Source organism: Lactuca sativa, chromosome 7 (assembly GCF_002870075.4).
Source record: "Lactuca sativa cultivar Salinas chromosome 7, Lsat_Salinas_v11, whole genome shotgun sequence".
NCBI classification, from domain to species: Eukaryota; Viridiplantae; Streptophyta; class Magnoliopsida; order Asterales; family Asteraceae; genus Lactuca; species Lactuca sativa.
This window is the reverse complement of record NC_056629.2, coordinates 44,051,268-44,069,815: the sequence shown is the minus strand read 5'-3', so window position 1 is coordinate 44,069,815 and position 18,548 is coordinate 44,051,268. Positions and strand designations below refer to the sequence as shown.

At 35.7% G+C, this 18,548-nt stretch overlaps 1 protein-coding gene across 1 annotated transcript; it reads left to right on the top strand.

The window, feature by feature from the left end:
• Positions 1-12,398: 12,398 nt before the first annotated feature.
• On the top strand, positions 12,399-18,121 carry LOC111906600 (phytochrome E). The gene is made up of 4 exons (XM_023902358.3): positions 12,399-15,085; positions 16,083-16,878; positions 17,168-17,461; positions 17,822-18,121. The coding sequence occupies exons 1-4, from the start codon at positions 13,036-13,038 to the stop codon at positions 18,021-18,023; spliced, it is 3,342 nt and encodes a 1,113-aa protein (XP_023758126.1). The 5' UTR covers positions 12,399-13,035; the 3' UTR covers positions 18,024-18,121.
• The last annotated feature ends 427 nt before the right edge of the window (positions 18,122-18,548 follow it).

Sequence of the window (18,548 nt, the reverse complement as noted above, 5' to 3'; positions counted from 1 at the left end):
ATATGGCTTTGTGGATTGTATGGAAGACCAGGATTTTGCCCCTAGCAGTGTACGGAAGACCAGGATATGGCTTATGACAGTGGAGTCTACGTTGGGCCCGTTTACTCTTTGGTTGGGGTCCGTTACGTATGGTTGGGTGGGGCTTGCTATGTGAGTTGAACTCTTGGGTTGGGTCTATTGCATATGATACATCTATGTGGATAGGAGTTTTATTTTCTCAATGCTAGAGTTGAGAATTGTATGTGGATGCATTGTATGTATGGTGGAATATGTGGTATACTATGGAACTCACTACGACTTATACTTACAGTTTTGGATTAAATATTTTGTAGGTCGTTCATGGGAAGAGCTCGGCGGGACTATACACACGCATCGAAGATAGTCGTTTCCGCATTTTTGTAAACTTAACTCTGGTTATGTATGGTTTTCAACAAATCAAATGTTATTCAATGGTTTTCAAAATAAAGGTTTAGTTAGTTAATCTGTTATATGAAAAAAATATATATCTTTGTAAATTTTGGTAGGTTACAACCCCTAGTTTCGTAAAAGCATATGTATAACATTGATACGCATGTTGTTGCTACTCGTTTTGGGCGGGTTTATCAGAGACACAAATAAGGGGAGATAAGGCCTAAGGCTTTATTTATTTAAATTAAGTTTAAAGACGTATTTATATGTTTGTTTTATTTTTGGTAAGTATGGTTTTAACTGGACTTTATAAATAGGGCTTTGATTTATGTTTTTTTACGTGAATAATAAGAGAAGTCACAGACTTTCGGAATTTTCCATGTTCCTCGAATTACAGGCAACCGCCAAACCTTAATTTTTGGGTTTGGGACCTGAAACGTATTATTTGTTATCGGAGCAAGTAGGTTCAAGATGTCCACATAAAAAATACCACCAAGATTGCCAACTTGGAGTCAAAAGTGATAAAAATCCATGAAGAAGTAGAGCTCTCTAGGAAAGAAAATTCATTACAATTTGGGGAAATTTTGCAAGTTGTTAGTAGCTTGGCCACGGAGGTGGAAGGCCAAAAGTTGAACAATGACGAAAAAAGACTTTTGGTCTTTGATTTTGGTACATGTAAGACCGTTGAGGGGCAACTGAGGATAAAAAAACAACCAAAAGAAAACATGTGTAGAGACTTGGAGTTAAGAGATTTTCGTAAACTTAAGGCACCAGTCTTTGGAAGGGAGGACGCCTACCGGCTAGATCTACATGGTGGAATGATTTTTTGAAATTCAGGGTACTAGAGGGTGTCGTTATTCACACCCGATTTAAAGGTCAAACCATATTTTATAAATTGAAAACCACTTTGACTTCTTAAACCCAAATTGAGATGGCATTTCTAGTTATTAAATACTAAATGTAAACAACATTATATAAAACTTTATTTTATATATTATTTGAAACTTTATTTTGCATAATATTTACGATTTTCTTTTTTATCTTTTAAATATAATCAATGTAATATATCATCCCACACTTTACGTCTTTTTTATATTTTTCATTTTATAATCTAATATATATATATATATATATATATATATATATGTGTGTGTGTGTGTGAATATACCCTAAAAGGTATTCAGGTACCCAAACTCAACATACTAAGTCATATTTGTATCATATATGCATTGTAATCGTCCAAAGTTCTTATAAATCAACTCCTAACTTGATTTACTTCCAAATAAAATTAGAAAGTTCACAATTATATTTCTCTAAATTTCATTTAAACTATCATATATTTAGTCTGCTAGGTGCTTGAAGAAAAGATTTGATGTAAGAGGAAGATAATGGTGAAATTTATAACAATTTTGGAAGTAAATCAAGTTAGAGTTGAATTTTAAGAAATTCGTGTTGGTGATTTTAGTGTCACCATGTCATTTTAAGTAATTGAAACTAACATGTGAGCTAAGTGGCTTCATAATTTGTACTCTAATATATGTACGGAGTTTGTGCGGAGTGCACGCATGTATAAGATCGAATTAGAAGCCGGTTCGACAACTAGTCGGGGGTCTGGGGGCAGCGCCCCTAGCGGGGTACAAGGGGCATAGCCCCTGGCTAGGGTCCCGCTGGGTTTGGGGCAGTTCCCCAAAACCTTACCGAATTTTACATATGGGAACATAGTGGAAAATTCAATTTCTCGAGGGTGATTATGGTAAAACTAACGAAACTCGTTAGTTTTGGTAACCCTAAATCCTCATCAAATCTGGATTAACATTACTTGCTTCCAAAGCAACTAATGATGGCCCCACCCTAATGAAACCCTAATCTTGTTTAATATATATAAATAACTCTTCCTCTACAAAAGAGGGTTACGATCTTAAGCTCTATTTTTTCATCATACATTCACAAAATCTTCTAGCATATTGGCTTACGTTTTCTGTGCCTAGAAACGTAAGTGTCCACTGAGATTATCCTAGGTTGAATTTCTTGTAACCCAGGCATAGAGTAGAAATATCAGTTCGGAAATTGATAACACGATCCAAGTCAGTATCCAGATCTCCACCACAAACCCTAAATTTTCTTACAATTCGGACAATTACAATGCATATATGATAGAAAAACGACGTAGTATGGTGAGTTTGGGTACTTAAGCATATATACATTCTAGGGTATATTCACTTTTTCTATATATATATATATATATATATAGTAACGCCCGCAGATTCGGGGTAATTAATTTAGAGACAATAAGCGTTAAAAATCATTTTCTGATAGAATGTTATTTAGGATAAATAACCTTAAAGTGGGGTTTTTTTATTAATTTTGCAAGATCATAAGAACGTAATTCAAATTACAACCAAATTAACAACTAAACAAGCAAATAAAAATGATTTTACTTCAAGAGTTAAAGAGTACTTCTGTTCAGATCCAATTTCCCCTTCTCCTATGGTTGATTTATAGTGGATAGAATATATATTTTGTTGATTACCAATTTATTACCTAGTTATTATGATCAAATACCTAGATGAATCAATTTATGAATTACAATGCAATGGTCAAGCACATGTAAAACACGAAATAGATATAAGCACAAATTGGACTATGAATGATAAATCTAATAGTTACTTTCCTGTGATCAAGTTAAGCAACCAAACACAAATTAAGATTAATTATTCTCTTTAACATATTTAAATTTACTAACTTTAACTTCCTGATCTAAGATGTGATTAACCCTAGCTCTAATTATTAAATGATCATAAACAATTAGGTATCAATTTCATGCAACTAGATTGATCTTCTACCACACAGAACTTGATTATTAAGCAATATAAACTAGAACTTCAACATGTTAGAATTTTAATTATCAAACACAATTAAAATCAACATATATCATCCATAAATCGAGATCAACACATACGGATCAGTTAATCTTCACCAGACAGAAGTATAAGGTTTTTTAACCTCTTATAATAATAGAAAAACACATAAAATCAATGCAATTTAGACTAGACATGAGTAATACTTAGCAAATCGAATTGATCTATGTAGACTTCTTTTAGATCTCTTCAATTCTTGAGCTCCAATCAAATTCTGATCTTCCAAGGGTTTTCCAAAAGGTTTTAGTAGCAATCCTCCTCAGAAAATCAACCAGAAGTCCTCCCATTCGACCTAATGTTTGGATATATATAATTTCCATAAAACTGATCACCACAACGTGATAAATAGGCATCACGTCATGGTCTTCCACTAAACCCCGTATTCTCCAAGTCAACTTATATATCGCGGATCTTCCATTTACCACGTCGTTGGCTTCAGGATTTTGGTCTTCTTTTGCCTTCAAATGTCTTGGCTCACATTTTTCTGCTTCCAGCTCCTCATTTGTTTCTTTTTCATCCCGAGCATGTCTTTGCTACTACAAAACAGATTTCAAATATATTAAGTATCTTATGTCCCAAAATAAGCATAATTGTAGCTAAAAGTATTAAGATAGTGTACGAAATATATGACTAAATATGAACATATCAATTATTTTTTAGCCTAAGAGATCTAAACGAAAGTCGTAGCAGTCGATAAACCGAGAGCGTGCATATAGAGAACGTTCAAATCTGACTCCGTAAGAGTGTTGTGATTTTTCTAAATTCCAGTGTAACAGTGTGCAACACTAATATCAACTTTTAGATCGGTTAATTGTTACCGAAACAATCTAAATAAGAATCGAAGATCTCGTTAATAGAAACCTGACAATATAAAGACATTCAAGAACGGACACCGGACGAGAGAGTTATGAATTTTTAACGGAATTTAACAGTCTAAGCCTATTAAAAAATATAACTTTAACAATAAAGTCAAAATTAGCCGACGGAGTCTAAATGCAAGTTGTAGATCTCATCGATAGCTACTTATCATTAACAAAGCTCATATGAAGAAGATATAAGTTTTCTAAAATTTTATATAAATATGTGTTCAGTCACACGTACAAACAAGATGTGTGGTACGCATCGACAACCCACGAGAATGTGAAATGTTTCACCACTAGAGGAATGTCACGTCACCACCTCCGACATAGTACACAGAGCGCACCAACAGTGTGCGCGACCCGCATTGCTTTTTCGAGCTATAAATACCCGCCTCCGTATAAGCTTTTCATATCTCACCCATACACGCCTTCTCTCTCGATATTCTTCGACTTATAGCCAATTTTACCTTAGTTTCTAGTACATCGGCGAAGCCCTGTGATCCCTGAGTGCCCAACAAGTAGTAGCCTTCGAGTAGAAGTTATGTCAGTGCAATTTCCAGACTTTTGCCTAGGGAATTTGTGTAAGTTAAATTACTCTCTATATTATTTTAGTGTAATTTATATATAAAATTCATAGTCGTTGTTATGAATTTATAAATAAGATTTGTCAGTGGTTCCAACGTCATATTACTGATTGATCTACTTATGGGGATGATTTCTAGGCTAGATTTAGTGAGGTGTTTAAAGTGGGATTTCCCAACAATATACTCTTTATACCAAACAAACCCTACATCTGATATGATCATGCCTGGTTCAGCTATAGATCAGTAGACATTGAGACTATTGAGGAATCTAAACTATTAATTAATCGTAAGAAAATAATAAACCAAGACTTAGTGATAATTGAACCTAGATCACATCAAAGTAAAAATCAAGTGCTGAAGCGAAGTGCTGCCCAATTTTCCAGTCATCACTTTATCAAATGAGTGCATAGTCTCTTTCATGATCATGATTTTAATATAAGTATTAGTTAATGTATTAAGTATCTATTAAGGAGTTTATATGTGAGTTGTATGCTTATTGCCTGGAATATGTGTTAATAACATATTTAATATTATATGATATGCGAACCAAATACGATTCTATATGTGTTAATATATATATATATATATATATATATATATATATATATATATGTGTGTGTGTGTGTGTGTGTGTGTGTTATTTCATTACAATAATAATATAAGCATCATTAGAGAGAAGCATAAAAGTTTATTAATACCTAAATACTCCATATACATTGAAGTAGGATAATGTTGCCTAAGCAGAGCTAGTATTAGGAGTTAAGCATTGTAGTCTTACTAAGAGATGGGATAAAGAGCTACAATGAGGCTTAAGTGTAATAGGTAGCATCTTCTTAAGAGTACGTACGAGGCATGGACGGAGAGTAGAACTCTGACATCCCTAGTTCGAGTATAGGGATTAGGCATCGTCATTCGTCTGAGAGTATGGTTTAGACTCAGTTATTCATTCCAGATCCAAGAGTATGGATTAGATATAATCATTTATTCCTGATCCGAGAGTATGGATTAGGTAAAACCATTCATTTCTAAAATCTGAGAGTATGGATTATGTCGTTGTATAGGATTGAAATGCGGGGATCGACGGGATGGAGTAGATTGTTTGTATGTGAAATATTTGCATTAATGATATTGCACGTTTTAAGATATATACGTTATAACATTGTCGGATTGAAATCCTTATGTACTCACTAGGTTTACCAACCTGACCCATTCAGTTTCTTTGTATCACAAGTATCGATACGAAGGTATTTGATGTTTAGATCTGATGAGAGAATAAAGGAAATATAAGTCATTAAATATTGTAAAGTCTGTAATATTTTCGTTATGTTTATGTTTCTGTATTGACAATGACATCCCGAAATTATTAATGAAACGTATTTCTTCGGAAATGTGTTGTAATAATATTATCACATTATTGGGAACAAATTCCGCATTAAAATTCTTTAAAAAATAGACTTTAAAATGAATATACATATAAGTACTACGCTTCAGCCCCATTATATAATTTTTTCTATTAAGGTGCAACGAATATACATATAAGTACAACTACTATTTTATCGATGTCGCTACTACCTAAAGATCATGTGTTCGCCACGGTAACGTCACTTTTATTAGTTACATAATTATTGACTAATTAATAATTATTATTATATATAAAACTTTATTTTACATTTTATTAATTTAACGTCACTTTATATAAAAGTTTGTGTATGTTGTGTGGTGCGGTGCGGTTTGAACCGTGGTTCCGCAATTAAAAACCATAAATTGCACGATATATTGTGGTTTCAAAAAGTTACAAACTGCAACCGCAACGCTGAATATCTAAACCGCATTTTGCAGTGCAATATGGTGCGGTGCAGGTGGTTTATGTGGTTTAATGCACACCCATAGTTCAAATAATAATGGATCTAAAAAAATTGTCAAAGGATGTGAAAAAGCATCAAGTGGCGTAGGCAAAGAGGGAGAAGGTAAGTCCTAGGACCTACCTTTTTTTCTTTTTGATGTATTAGGTATGTATCAAAAAAATAAGGACCTATTTTACTTTTATCAAAGGAATTACCTAATTTTTTTATCAACAGTCCATATATTTTATATTTAAAAGTCCACTATTAATTTATAGCCCAATCATCCAATGATCCATTAAACTATATATATATATATATATATATATATATATATATATATATATATATATATATATATATATATATATATATAAAATAAGAAACCGAATGTCATATACTATCTCGTCCTCGGTTTCTCACTGTCCGCTTGTCCTCTGTTTCGAAATTGATCATCATCCACCGATCATTGACTGCTCCGGTCACCGTCCGGCCAAGTCGTCAGTGTCGACTTCCTCCCGCCGGCTAGTGACAACTGACATCAACCCAGCCCATCGGTTTCCTCTCCATCAACACTCAGGCAACAGTCTCGTTTCAAGTTTATAAGTTATACAATTTCAGATTACAAAATTCTTTTTGTTTGAAATTGAAACTCTTTGTGGCTTTGTATGATTAATGATTGTATAATAAATATCAATCTCATTGACCTATTGACCTATTGATAGACTTCAGAAAAAATTTATATTAACATTTGATTAATATACATTCAGTTTAAGAATTATTTAGAGTTGTTATTGTGTATTTGATATAAGAACATTGCTCAATGTTTAGTTATTATTGTTTATTCAATTATTCGAGAATGTTTTTGCATAAGTTTATAAAAAGAAAGAAGATAGTGAACAACAACATAAATATACGAAGATTGATTTAAACTCGCTACCTGTTGATCCATTTGAACAACCAAGTATAACCAAGTATAGAACCTATTACAGTGAGATAAAATTCACCACATTCAATTTTCCCTTGAGATTGGAGAATAAATACAATAAATAATACAATGGAAACAAAGTAAGACACGTAGCTATCTAAGGTAAATTACAACAACTTTGACTAACATATGAAAATATTTATGGTGGTGGTTTGTTTCCAATATTATCTCCAATACCCTCCCCCCTCAAGCGAACCGGTGGCAGACTAACACGTAACTGATTGCGAAATGATTCAAATAGAGGTTTTGGTAGAGGTTTCGTGAAAATGTCAGCCACTTGAAGCTTGGTCGGAACAAATTCCTTATGCAGCTTGCCGGAGGACACAAGTTCTCGGACAAAGTGATAATCAATATCAATGTGTTTGTCCCGTCGATATGCTACCGGATTTTGACTAAGAAAAATAGCACTCAAATTATCACATAATAAGGTGGGACGGGTAGATGGCAAGGCATTTAAATCACGTAATAGATGAGTAATCCATATGAGTTCAGATGCGGTGTTAGCCATTGCCCGATATTCAGACTCACAACTAGAACGGGAAACGGTAGGCTGTTTTTTGGCACTCCAGGAGATGAGGTTTCCACCAAAGAAGATTGAATACCCGTAAGTGGAACGTCGAGTTTCAATACAGCGAGCCCAGTCGGCATCAGAGTAACCTACAAGTGTCGATTTTGTAGGATGAGAGAAATGGAGTCCGTGAGCAAGAGTGCCTTTCACATATCTAAAGATCCGTTTGACCATTTGAAAATGTTTCTCAGTTGGCGAGTGAAGAAACTGGCTAGCTTGATTTACAGCATACGAGAAATCGGGTCTAGTAATAGTTAAATATTGAAGCGCACCAACAAGTGATTGATAAAGGGTGGGATTATGGAAAGTTGTTCCGGTGCTCATTAAAACATCGTGAGTGGCAAGTGGAGTCCCAACTGGTTTGGAGTTGAGAAGGTCGGGTCGATGTAGTATATCATGAGCATACTTGGTTTGACTCAGAAATAATCCATCTGATGTATATGATACTTCAAGACCAAGAAAGTAACTCAAGTTCCCCAAATCTTTAATGGCAAACTCACTTCGTAACCGATCAATGAACTACCTAATGGAGTGCTCATGGTTTCTGGTTAGAATTATATCGTCCACATATACTAATAAGTACAAGAGACATGAGCCATGATGGAAAACAAAAAGTGAGGTGTCGGCTTGATTGCATTGAAAACCTTGGTGCACTAAAAAGTTACTTAAGCGCTGAAACCAAGCCCGTGGGGCTTGTTTAAGACCGTAAAGAGCTTTGTTGAGACGACAGACATAGTTGAGGTTACGAGAGTCAACATAGCCCGGTGGTTGCTCCATATATATTGTTTCTCTAAGATCTCCATTTAGGAACGCATTTTTAACATCCACTTGGTGTAAATGCCAACGATTAGTCACGGCTAAAGATAGAACAACATAGACTGTGGTGGCTTTAACAACAGGACTAAAAGTGTGCGAGAAATCAAAGTTGGGAATTTATGTGAAACCTTGGGCCACTAACCGAGCTTTATGACGGTCAATCATTCCATTTGCATGATACTTTGTTCGAAATACCCACTTTTATCCCACTACATTTGCGTTTTTTGGACGTGGAACTAGTGTCCATGTATTGTTAAAGTGAAGAGCCTTAATTTCGTCAGCCATGGCATCACACCAATGTTGGTGTTTTGAAGCTGATTTGAACCCTTTAGGTTCTTTGGTAGCGAGCAAAACAACATGTAGAGGATTCGGAGAAATAGCAAGAAGATTAAAGACATGCTTAGGTTTTACAATACCGGCTTTTCCCCGAGTAACCATGGGATGAGATGGACCGACTAAAGAAGAAGACGTGGTAGCTGCAGAAGAAGTGACCGGTGAGGTCGGCTCTGTTAAGGATGAAGAAGATGGGTCAAATAGTGGTGAGGTATGCATAGGGTTTGGGCTTTGTGGAGGAGATGTGGAAGGGATAGATGAAGACTGGGAATTTTGTGAAAAATCATATGTAGTAGTGGGAGGTGGGGAGGTAATTTCATGCACACAAGAAGGACAATGGCTAGATGAGATAGGAGTATTCTGGTTATTAGGGGGAATGGATTTTTCAATGATGGGTTGTGTAATAGCATCAGTATAGGAGCTTAAGAAAAGTGTAGAAATATCAAATGAGGAAGTGCTTTTTGAAAATGGAAAAGTCCCTTCATCAAACCGTGTGTGTCGAGTGATGTAGACCCGAAATGTGTTTTGATCCAAACACTTGTACCCTTTGTATTGAGTACAATAGCCAATGAATATACATTCAATACTTCTTGGAGCAAGTTTGTGATCTGAATACGGCCGCAAATATGGAAACACACGACAACCGAAAATTTTAAAATTGTTAAAATTTGGAATCGAATTAAAAAGAAGCTCATATGGAGACTTGTCTTGTAATAATTTTGCGGGAAGACAATTTATAACATGAGCAGCCGAAGAGAAAGCGTCAACCCAAAAAGTGGCAGGAGCATTAGCTCCAAAGAGCATAGCGAGACCAGTTTCGGTTAAATGTCGGTGTTTTCGTTCCGCTCGTCCATTTTGCTGTGGAGTATATGGACAAGACATTTGATGATGAGTTCCATTTTCAAGAAATAAATCACGAGCGTGATTGTTTAAAAACTCGGTCCCTCCATCACTTTGAAACACTTTTAATTTACAATCAAACTGTTTTTGGACAAAAGTCAAAAAACTTTTAAGCACCTCAAAAAAAACCGACTTGGTTTTTAAAGGATAGAACCACGTGAACCTCAAGTAATCATCAATGAACAAGGCATAGTATTTATAGCCATCACGTGAAGCAACGGGAGCGGGCCCCCATAAGTCGCAATGCACCATATCAAGCACACGTAATGAACGCTTTTCATTTAATGAAAAGGGTAAACGATGTTGTTTTGATAGTTCACAAGAAGAACAAATAGTTGGTCTAGGTAAAATAGATGTAAGATGTAACAATCCATGTTTATTTAAACCCGAAATGACATCAAAATTAACATGCCCGAGGCGTTTATGCCATGTTTCAAACGAGGCCTTTGGTGAAGAGATAACTAAAGTAGTAAGAGCTTGAAAACCGGGACTGAAAACATACAGACCATCCTTATGCGTTCCTTTGGCTAGAATTGCCTTTGTGACCGAATCTTGGATAACAAAATAAGACCGAGAAAACAGGAAGTCAACTGGATAATTGTTAGTTAATTTGCTAACCGAAAGTAGGTTCTTCTTTAGATGTGGAACTATTAGAATATCCTGTAATTTTAAATGAGAATTAACCGAGAGAGAACCAACACAACATTAGATATAGGAAGCATATTGCCATTTCCAAATGTCACTTTATCATTTCCATGATAAGGAACTGTGGAGTCAAGGATCTCTTTTCACGGTGCCATATGAGCCGTGGCTCCGGAGTCCACATACCAGTCCGGAGTTGACTCATTTATGTTACAGCCTGCATGAAAAGCCTCAGCTAAATTTGCTGCTGAAGAAGAAGACCTTTAAGCATAGTTTTGAAGATCTGGGCAAGAAGTTGCATAATGACCTTCACAACGACATAATTGACAATGTGGCTGTCTTTTTCCTCGACCTCAGGAGGAGTGGCTACCTCGGTTATTAAACCTACCAGATTTGCCTCTACCACGAGTGGGTTGCTGAGTGGCAGAATGGTGACGAGCAGTGAAAGCTACAGGAGCAGGTGATGAACCGTGAAGAGAGGAAACGAACAATTCAATTTTCCCTTGAGATTAAAATTCACCACATTCAATTTTCCCTTGAGATTGGAGAATAAATACAATAAATAATACAATGGAAACAAAGTAAGACACGTAGCTATCTAAGGTAAATTACAACAACTTTCACTACCATATGAAAATATTTATGGCGGTGGTTTGTTTCCAATATTATCTCCAATAGAACCGACCCACATACAACCTGACCCGCCATCACTCGTATTTTTTTACAATTTCATATTTTTTTTAGTTTCATTTACATAAAAAAAACCAAATAGTTTTTAGTTCTAGATTCGCCATCGAAAACAACACTAAAAAAATTGTACCATCTATATATAGTAGATTTTCTCATACCTTTCAATTGAAAAGGTAATTCTTTACGGCTAGATTAAGGGGGTGTTTGGCTTGAGAGGCTGAAAAGATAATATGTAAAAAATGTTTGGTAAAAACATTTTAATAACTACTTTTGGATTTTGGATATAAGAAAGCACTGCGATAAGACCCCATACCTAGAGCTAACATCATATAACCCAGTTGAGACATTGTGGAATAAGCTAAACCATGGAAATGAAAGAATCTGGAGTAATTCTGCAGACTGCACAGAGTCGGCAGAAGAGCTACGCCGACAGGAGGCGTTCAGATTTGGAGTTCCGTGTGGGCGATATGTTCCTTCTGAAGGTCTCACCTTGGAAGGGTGTCATCAGGTTTCGGAAGAGGGGCAAGCTGGGCCCCAGGTTCATTGGTCCTTGAACTGATTTTTTTAAAAAATCAGAAAAACTTGACTTTTTGTAACTTTTGACAAAAAGACTTTTGGCTCCAAAAAAAAAAAAAAAAAGTCAAACACCCTCCTAAAACCCATTTAATAAGTATATTTATTTGTTTTTTTATAGAAAAATGGGCTAAAGATATGCCCTCTCAACGCACCTTGGCTATATCAAAAATAAATATGAGCAAGTATCCTATCTAAAATATGGTCAAATCAAATGTGCTCAACAAAAATGGTTTTAGTAAAATTCCTTTATTTTAATCCAATTTTGTCGTGCAGTCAGTTGCGGTGCGGTGCAGGTTATTATCGAGACTAACAGAGTGAAATGAAACATTGGCACCATGTGTGGCGGCAATTAAACCTGCAACTTTCCCCACCACATTCCAAATTAATTCCAGTGTGTATCCTAGTTTCTACGCCACCAGTTTTCGGTTTTGAGTTCGTCTTTTACATCGTAACTCGATGCCACTTGAACCAGTTTTATCTGCCCAACAAGGGCATTTTGGAAGGGAGATTTTGGAATTTGGAGTTTCGAGTATTAAGGATAGAGATAAAGATAGTGACAGATGGATTTGTGATTCCCTTCGTTTTCTATCTCGGAATCTTCCTGTTACCTTTTCCTTGGTCCATGCCATCTTTTAGAAAAAGTTCCAATGTTTCTCTCTTTTTAATCTTTTCAGTAAGAAACTGCATTGCTTTTGTTGAAGTTAATCCCGATTTATGCTAATGAAGAAGCCAAGCCAAATCAAGAATTCAGTATTAAGAAGATGAAGATAATGGGAAATGAAATTTGATATGTGAGAAGTTGAAGAGCAAACCCAATCATTTACAACAAGTGTGCTTATTCTACCTTCTTCTAATCTTTTGCATAGAACCCACTTCAAATTTCTCAGGAAACCGTAAGAAAGCTTCCATGGATGTTCTTGAAAATGAAGTTAGGAGAGTCGGAGGAGCCAGCCATTAACAACAATAACACTACTGAGGCACCTTCATCATCATCAGGCGGAAGCAACATGAACCCAACAGATAAAAACCCGACCTTGGCTCAATATGGTACTGATGCGAGGTTATTGTCAGGATTTGAGCTTTCTGTTGGATCTGGTAAGTCTGTTAACTGTTTGAATTTGCTTGCAAATGCACCAAAAGCTGTGGACGGACAACAAATGACAGCTTATTTCGATGCAATTCAAAGGGGTGGCTTTGTTCAACCTTTTGGTTGTATGATAGCAATTGAGGAACCCAATTTTAGAATTATAAGTTTTAGTGAAAACTGTTTTAGTATGTTGAGTTTGAATCTGAACAAGAATAGTCTCCTTGGAATCGATGCAAGAACCCTTTTCACCTCAAATTCCCGGGAATCATTAGAAAGAGCCGTAGCTTCTAGAGAAATCACTTTGTTAAACCCGATTTGGGTTCATTCTAAAAGTACCCATAAACCATTTCACGCGATTCTCCATAGGATCGATGTGGGTGTCATAATTGATTTAGAGCCTGCTAATTCCGGCGACCCCACACTACTTCTTGCTGGTGCGGTTCAGTCACAAAAACTTGTCGTTAGAGCAACTTCTAGGCTGCAATCTCTCCCTGGAGGAGACATCGGGGCTTTATGTGACACTGTTGTTGAAGAAGTTCGAAAGCTTACAGGTTACGACAGGGTTATGGTTTACAAGTTTCACGATGATGAACATGGTGAAGTTGTTTCAGAAATCCGAAGACCCGATTTAGAACCGTATTTGGGACTTCACTATCCTGCAACAGACATCCCACAAGCATCTCGATTCTTGTTCAGACAGAATCGCGTAAGGATAATAGTCGATTGTGATGCGGAATCTGTTCGAGTGATTCAAAGTGACGAGTTAAAGCAACCTTTATGTTTAATTAATTCCACCCTTAGAGCTCCGCATGGGTGCCATGTGGTTTACATGGCTAACATGGGTTCCATCGGGTCTTTAGTGATGGCAATTCTTGTAAATAACAATGAATCCGTGAAGCTATGGGGGTTGGTGGCATGCCACCACACTTCTCCCCGTTATATCCCGTTCCCACTTCGATATGCATGTGAGTTTCTAATGCGATCGGTTGGTTTACAACTTTCCATGGAGCTTCACTTAGCCGAACAAAAAGCCGAAAAAAGGGTACTCAGTATGCAAACAACTTTATGTGACATGGTACTTAGAGATTCCCCTTTGTCAATTATAACTCAGGCTCCTAGCATAATGGATTTAGTGAAATGTGATGGGGCGGGTTTGTATTACAATGGGAAAGTTTGGTTACTTGGTGTAACTCCAAATGAATCACAAGTTATGGATATAGCTGAATGGTTGTGTAGTGAGCTTAAGGACTCAACGGGGTTTAGTACTGAGAGTTTGTTGAATGCAGGTTACCCTGGTGCGGTTTTGCTTGGTGATGCGGTTTGTGGTATGGCTGCTGCACGAATCACTTCTAAAGATTTCTTGTTTTGGTTTAGATCACATAAAGAAAAAGAAACGAAATGGGCAGGGGCTAAGCATCACCCTGGGGATGAAGATGATGCTAATAGAATGCATCCAAGATCTTCTTTTAAGGCGTTTCTTGAAGTGGAAAAAAGTAGAAGTTTACCTTGGGAAGTTTCTGAGATTAATGTGATTCATTCTTTGCAGCTGATAATGAGATCATCGGTTCATGATGTTGTTGGTGATGCTGGTAGTGGTGGTAAGGTGGTGAAATATGGTCAAGAAAGTGAGAGTATAAGTCAAGGGATGGATGAAATCAGTTTGGTTGCATGTGAAATGGTGAGATTAATTGAAACGGCGTCTGTCCCGATCTTTGGGGTTGATGGGTGTGGTTTGATCAACGGGTGGAATGCAAAAATTGCAGAGTTGACCGGTGTGATGGCTAGTGAAGCTATGGGGAAGTCTTTGGTTGATGAAGTTATTCATGAAACTTCGTGTGAAGTTGTTAAAGATCTTCTACTTAGAGCATTGCAAGGTACATGTTTTATCCAAATTTAAGTACTATTTAATTTCACATGAAGAATTCTTAGGGTAACGAGAAACGCAACTTGGTTGTTAGTTTTAATTAGGGTTTGGACCATCCGTGCGATGTTGTGGATACCCAGAATATTAAAAAACGAATCTCGACATGGATAAGGTTTGTGGGAGAAATTTTTGAACGTTGCGGCAAAGAATTTTTTTACAAAGTAAATCATAAAAGAAAATAAGAACAATATATGTAATGGACCAAAAGAGTAACTTTAAAATATAGTAAATGATGCAACTTTTAAGATACTAATAATTTAACCTAAAAATTATTAGGGGAGAAAACTTTTACATCAAAATTAATTTAAAGCTAAAATATATAAAAGACAATGACTTTCAAGGGAAAACTGAGAAAGGAAATGAACAGGAATATGTGTGCATAATATAATTCAAAATTATGAATATTGTAAGATTATGAAGCTAGCTAGGTTGAAACTTGGTATATAGTTAAGGGACTGTTTGTGTAACTCACAACACATGTTTTCTTCTAAATCCGAAACTACCTTTCATTCTATCGTTTTTTACATTGATTGCCATTGGAATGAATAGTGCAATCATCTCACATAACCTACTTTGAAAATTAATTAAATAAAAATTAGTTAAAGGAATATATATATATATATATATATATATATATATATATATATATATATATATATATATATATATATATATATATATATATATATATATATATATATATAGCAAAGGAATGCCCTGTGAGTGTGAGGTAACAATAGGTAAAAATAAAGTCTAAATGAAAGTGGAAATTAAAAAGTTGAAGAAAACATTTTAAAAAAATAATAATAATAATAAAAATAATAAAATATATGTGGGGAGAGTAACGTGTCAAAACATGCTCATTTTTTGTGTCATGCTTACTTTGATGAGCATAATTTATAGTCTCGAGACGAGACTAGAAACTCTCACATGCTTTGTTTATACAGGTGAAGAAGCAAAAAATGTGGAGTTGAAGCTACGTAAGGCTGTTATGGACCCGAAAAACAACTCCATTATATACATCATGGCTAATACATGCACAAGCCGGGACTACATGAACAATGTGATAGGAGTATGCTTTGTGGGTCAAGATGTAACAACCGAGAAAATTGTCATGGATAAATTTGTACGTATGGAAGGAGATTATAAAGCGATTATCCAAACTTTAAATCCTTCAATTCCTCCTTTATTTGCTTCCAATGAGGATGCTTGTTGTTCTGAATGGAATGCAGCCATGGAAGAACTTACTGGTCACCGGAGACATGAAGTTCTTGGAAAAGTGCTTCCCGGAGAGGTTTTCGGGGGTTTATGTCGACTCAAAGATGAAGATACACTTATGAAATTTATGATCTTGTTGCATAGAACAATCAATGGTCATGATACTTCGGATATGCCATTTGGGTTTTTTGGGAAAGATGGAAATCTTGTGGAAGTTTACTTGACAGCAAATAAAAGAGTTGGTGAAGGTGGAAAAGTTTGTGGGTGTTTTTTCTTTTTGCAGACTAGTGCACGACTTAAAGGAGATGGTGAAGATGATGGAGAATTTGTGTTGAAACGTGATAATTTGGCGTATATTAAGCAAGAAATAAAGAACCCATTAAATGGGCTGCGTTTTACTCATGAACTTCTTGAAAACTCGGGTCTTTCGGATGATCAGAAGCAGTATCTAGAGACGAGTGTTGCTTGTGAGAGACAAATTGCATCAATCATTGAGGACTTGGATATAGAAAGTATTGAAGAGGGGTAAGAGTCTTAATTCTAGCTCTAAGGTGCTGTTTCTTTTTGACTTGATCTGGTATGCGATATATGGGTGTTTCTTTCTGACTTGATGCTCAAAGAACGACTTAATTTTGGGAGATGTGGTTGTCCCCATTAAGTCCTAAGTTTTTACAAATTCTATCTCCTTTTTTTTTTCTTCCACTTCCCCAAGTGTGTCATCATTTCTCCAATATATTTTAAGCATCATTTATTCTAACATCCCTTTCTTGTTGTCTGTTGCATGTTGCATGGTGTGAAAATTTTCATTTTGCAGCAGCATGAAGCTGAACATGGACCAATTTGTGATGGAGAATCTTTTAGATGCCATTGTGAGCCAAGTCATGATGGTGTTGAAGGAAAAGAATATACCACTAGTTCATGAAATACCTGATCAAGTGAAAAAGCTTGCTCTTCTTGGTGATCAAATTAGGCTGCAGATGGTGTTATCAGATTTCTTGCTCAGCATTGTGCATCATGCACCTTCACAGAACGGGTGGGTGGAGATCAAAGTGGCCCCTGGACTACGGATGATACAGGATGGGCATGAGTTCATTCATCTTCAGTTCAGGTGTCGTTTATTTCTTTGCTTTTTTTCTTTATCTGAATCAAATAATGAGTTGATTTACATGGATGCCATAACAAGATCTTTTTATGAAATAATATGCGGAGAGTTAAATGCAAGAAATATAGCAATGTACTTGCATTGATCTGTTTATTATTACAACATTGTATATCAAAAAATATATCCATTTATGGCAACATCATCCGCATACAAAACAATTCACTGCTATAATTTGATAGATTTTTCATAATACAATCCCTTCGAATAGGATAATACAAAGAAATGCAAGTAGGATGTTATAATACACAATGAAAGTAGATTGTTATTTCCTGCACTTAGCACTTATTGACCATCTTGTTCTTCTAGAATGACTCATCCGGGCCCAGGGTTACCTGCAAATATCGTCAGAGACATGTATGAAGACCGAAAAGAATGGGGTACACAAGAAGGGCTTGCTTTGAATCTTTCTAGGAAACTTCTTGGCATCATGAAAGGCCATGTTCATTATGTTAGAGATGATAATAAATGTTGCTTCCTTATTGAGATCCAACTTAAAACTAGAAAATAAAGATGTGAAATCAAGAATCTTGTTGACATCAACTGCGTTTATGTCCAAATGTAAATAATCATCATGCTCAAATGTGGAGGTTGTTGATTTTTATTCCAGTTTTTATAATGTTTATAATTTAGATTACCAAATCTTGATGTGGGCAATTCAAAAAGAAAGAGGTCAAACCTAGTGCCTTTCTGGTTAAAAACTGGTGTCCGTTTTGTGATGAAATCGTTGGGAGTCTTTCAGCTTATGATACTTGGTTATGAGCATTATTTTAGTTTCATATATTTAACAAATCAAGACTCTGAATCCATGTCAATTTTAAGTTGAAAAGAATCTTTGACTACAAAACTCGAAATGTAACTTGTTGCATGGGCTGTTTTTTTGTGATGCGATAAAAAAAGGGCATTTACATTTTTATTTATGAGATGAAAGGGCATTTACGTCTTTTAAACATCCATCCTCAATGCATACATTTTTATTTATGAGATGAAAGGGCATTTACGTCTTTTAAACATCCATCCTCAATGCATACCAAAC

Excerpts from the sequence above, each read along its gene's own strand:
- LOC111906600 (XM_023902358.3), top strand. The coding sequence starts at position 13,036 with ATGTTCTTGAAAATGAAGTTAGGAGAGTCGGAGGAGCCAGCCATTAAC. Across the intron at positions 15,086-16,082 it reads TCTACTTAGAGCATTGCAAG|GTGAAGAAGCAAAAAATGTG; the intron begins GTACATGTTTTA and ends TTGTTTATACAG. Across the intron at positions 17,462-17,821 it reads TTCATTCATCTTCAGTTCAG|AATGACTCATCCGGGCCCAG; the intron begins GTGTCGTTTATT and ends TTGTTCTTCTAG.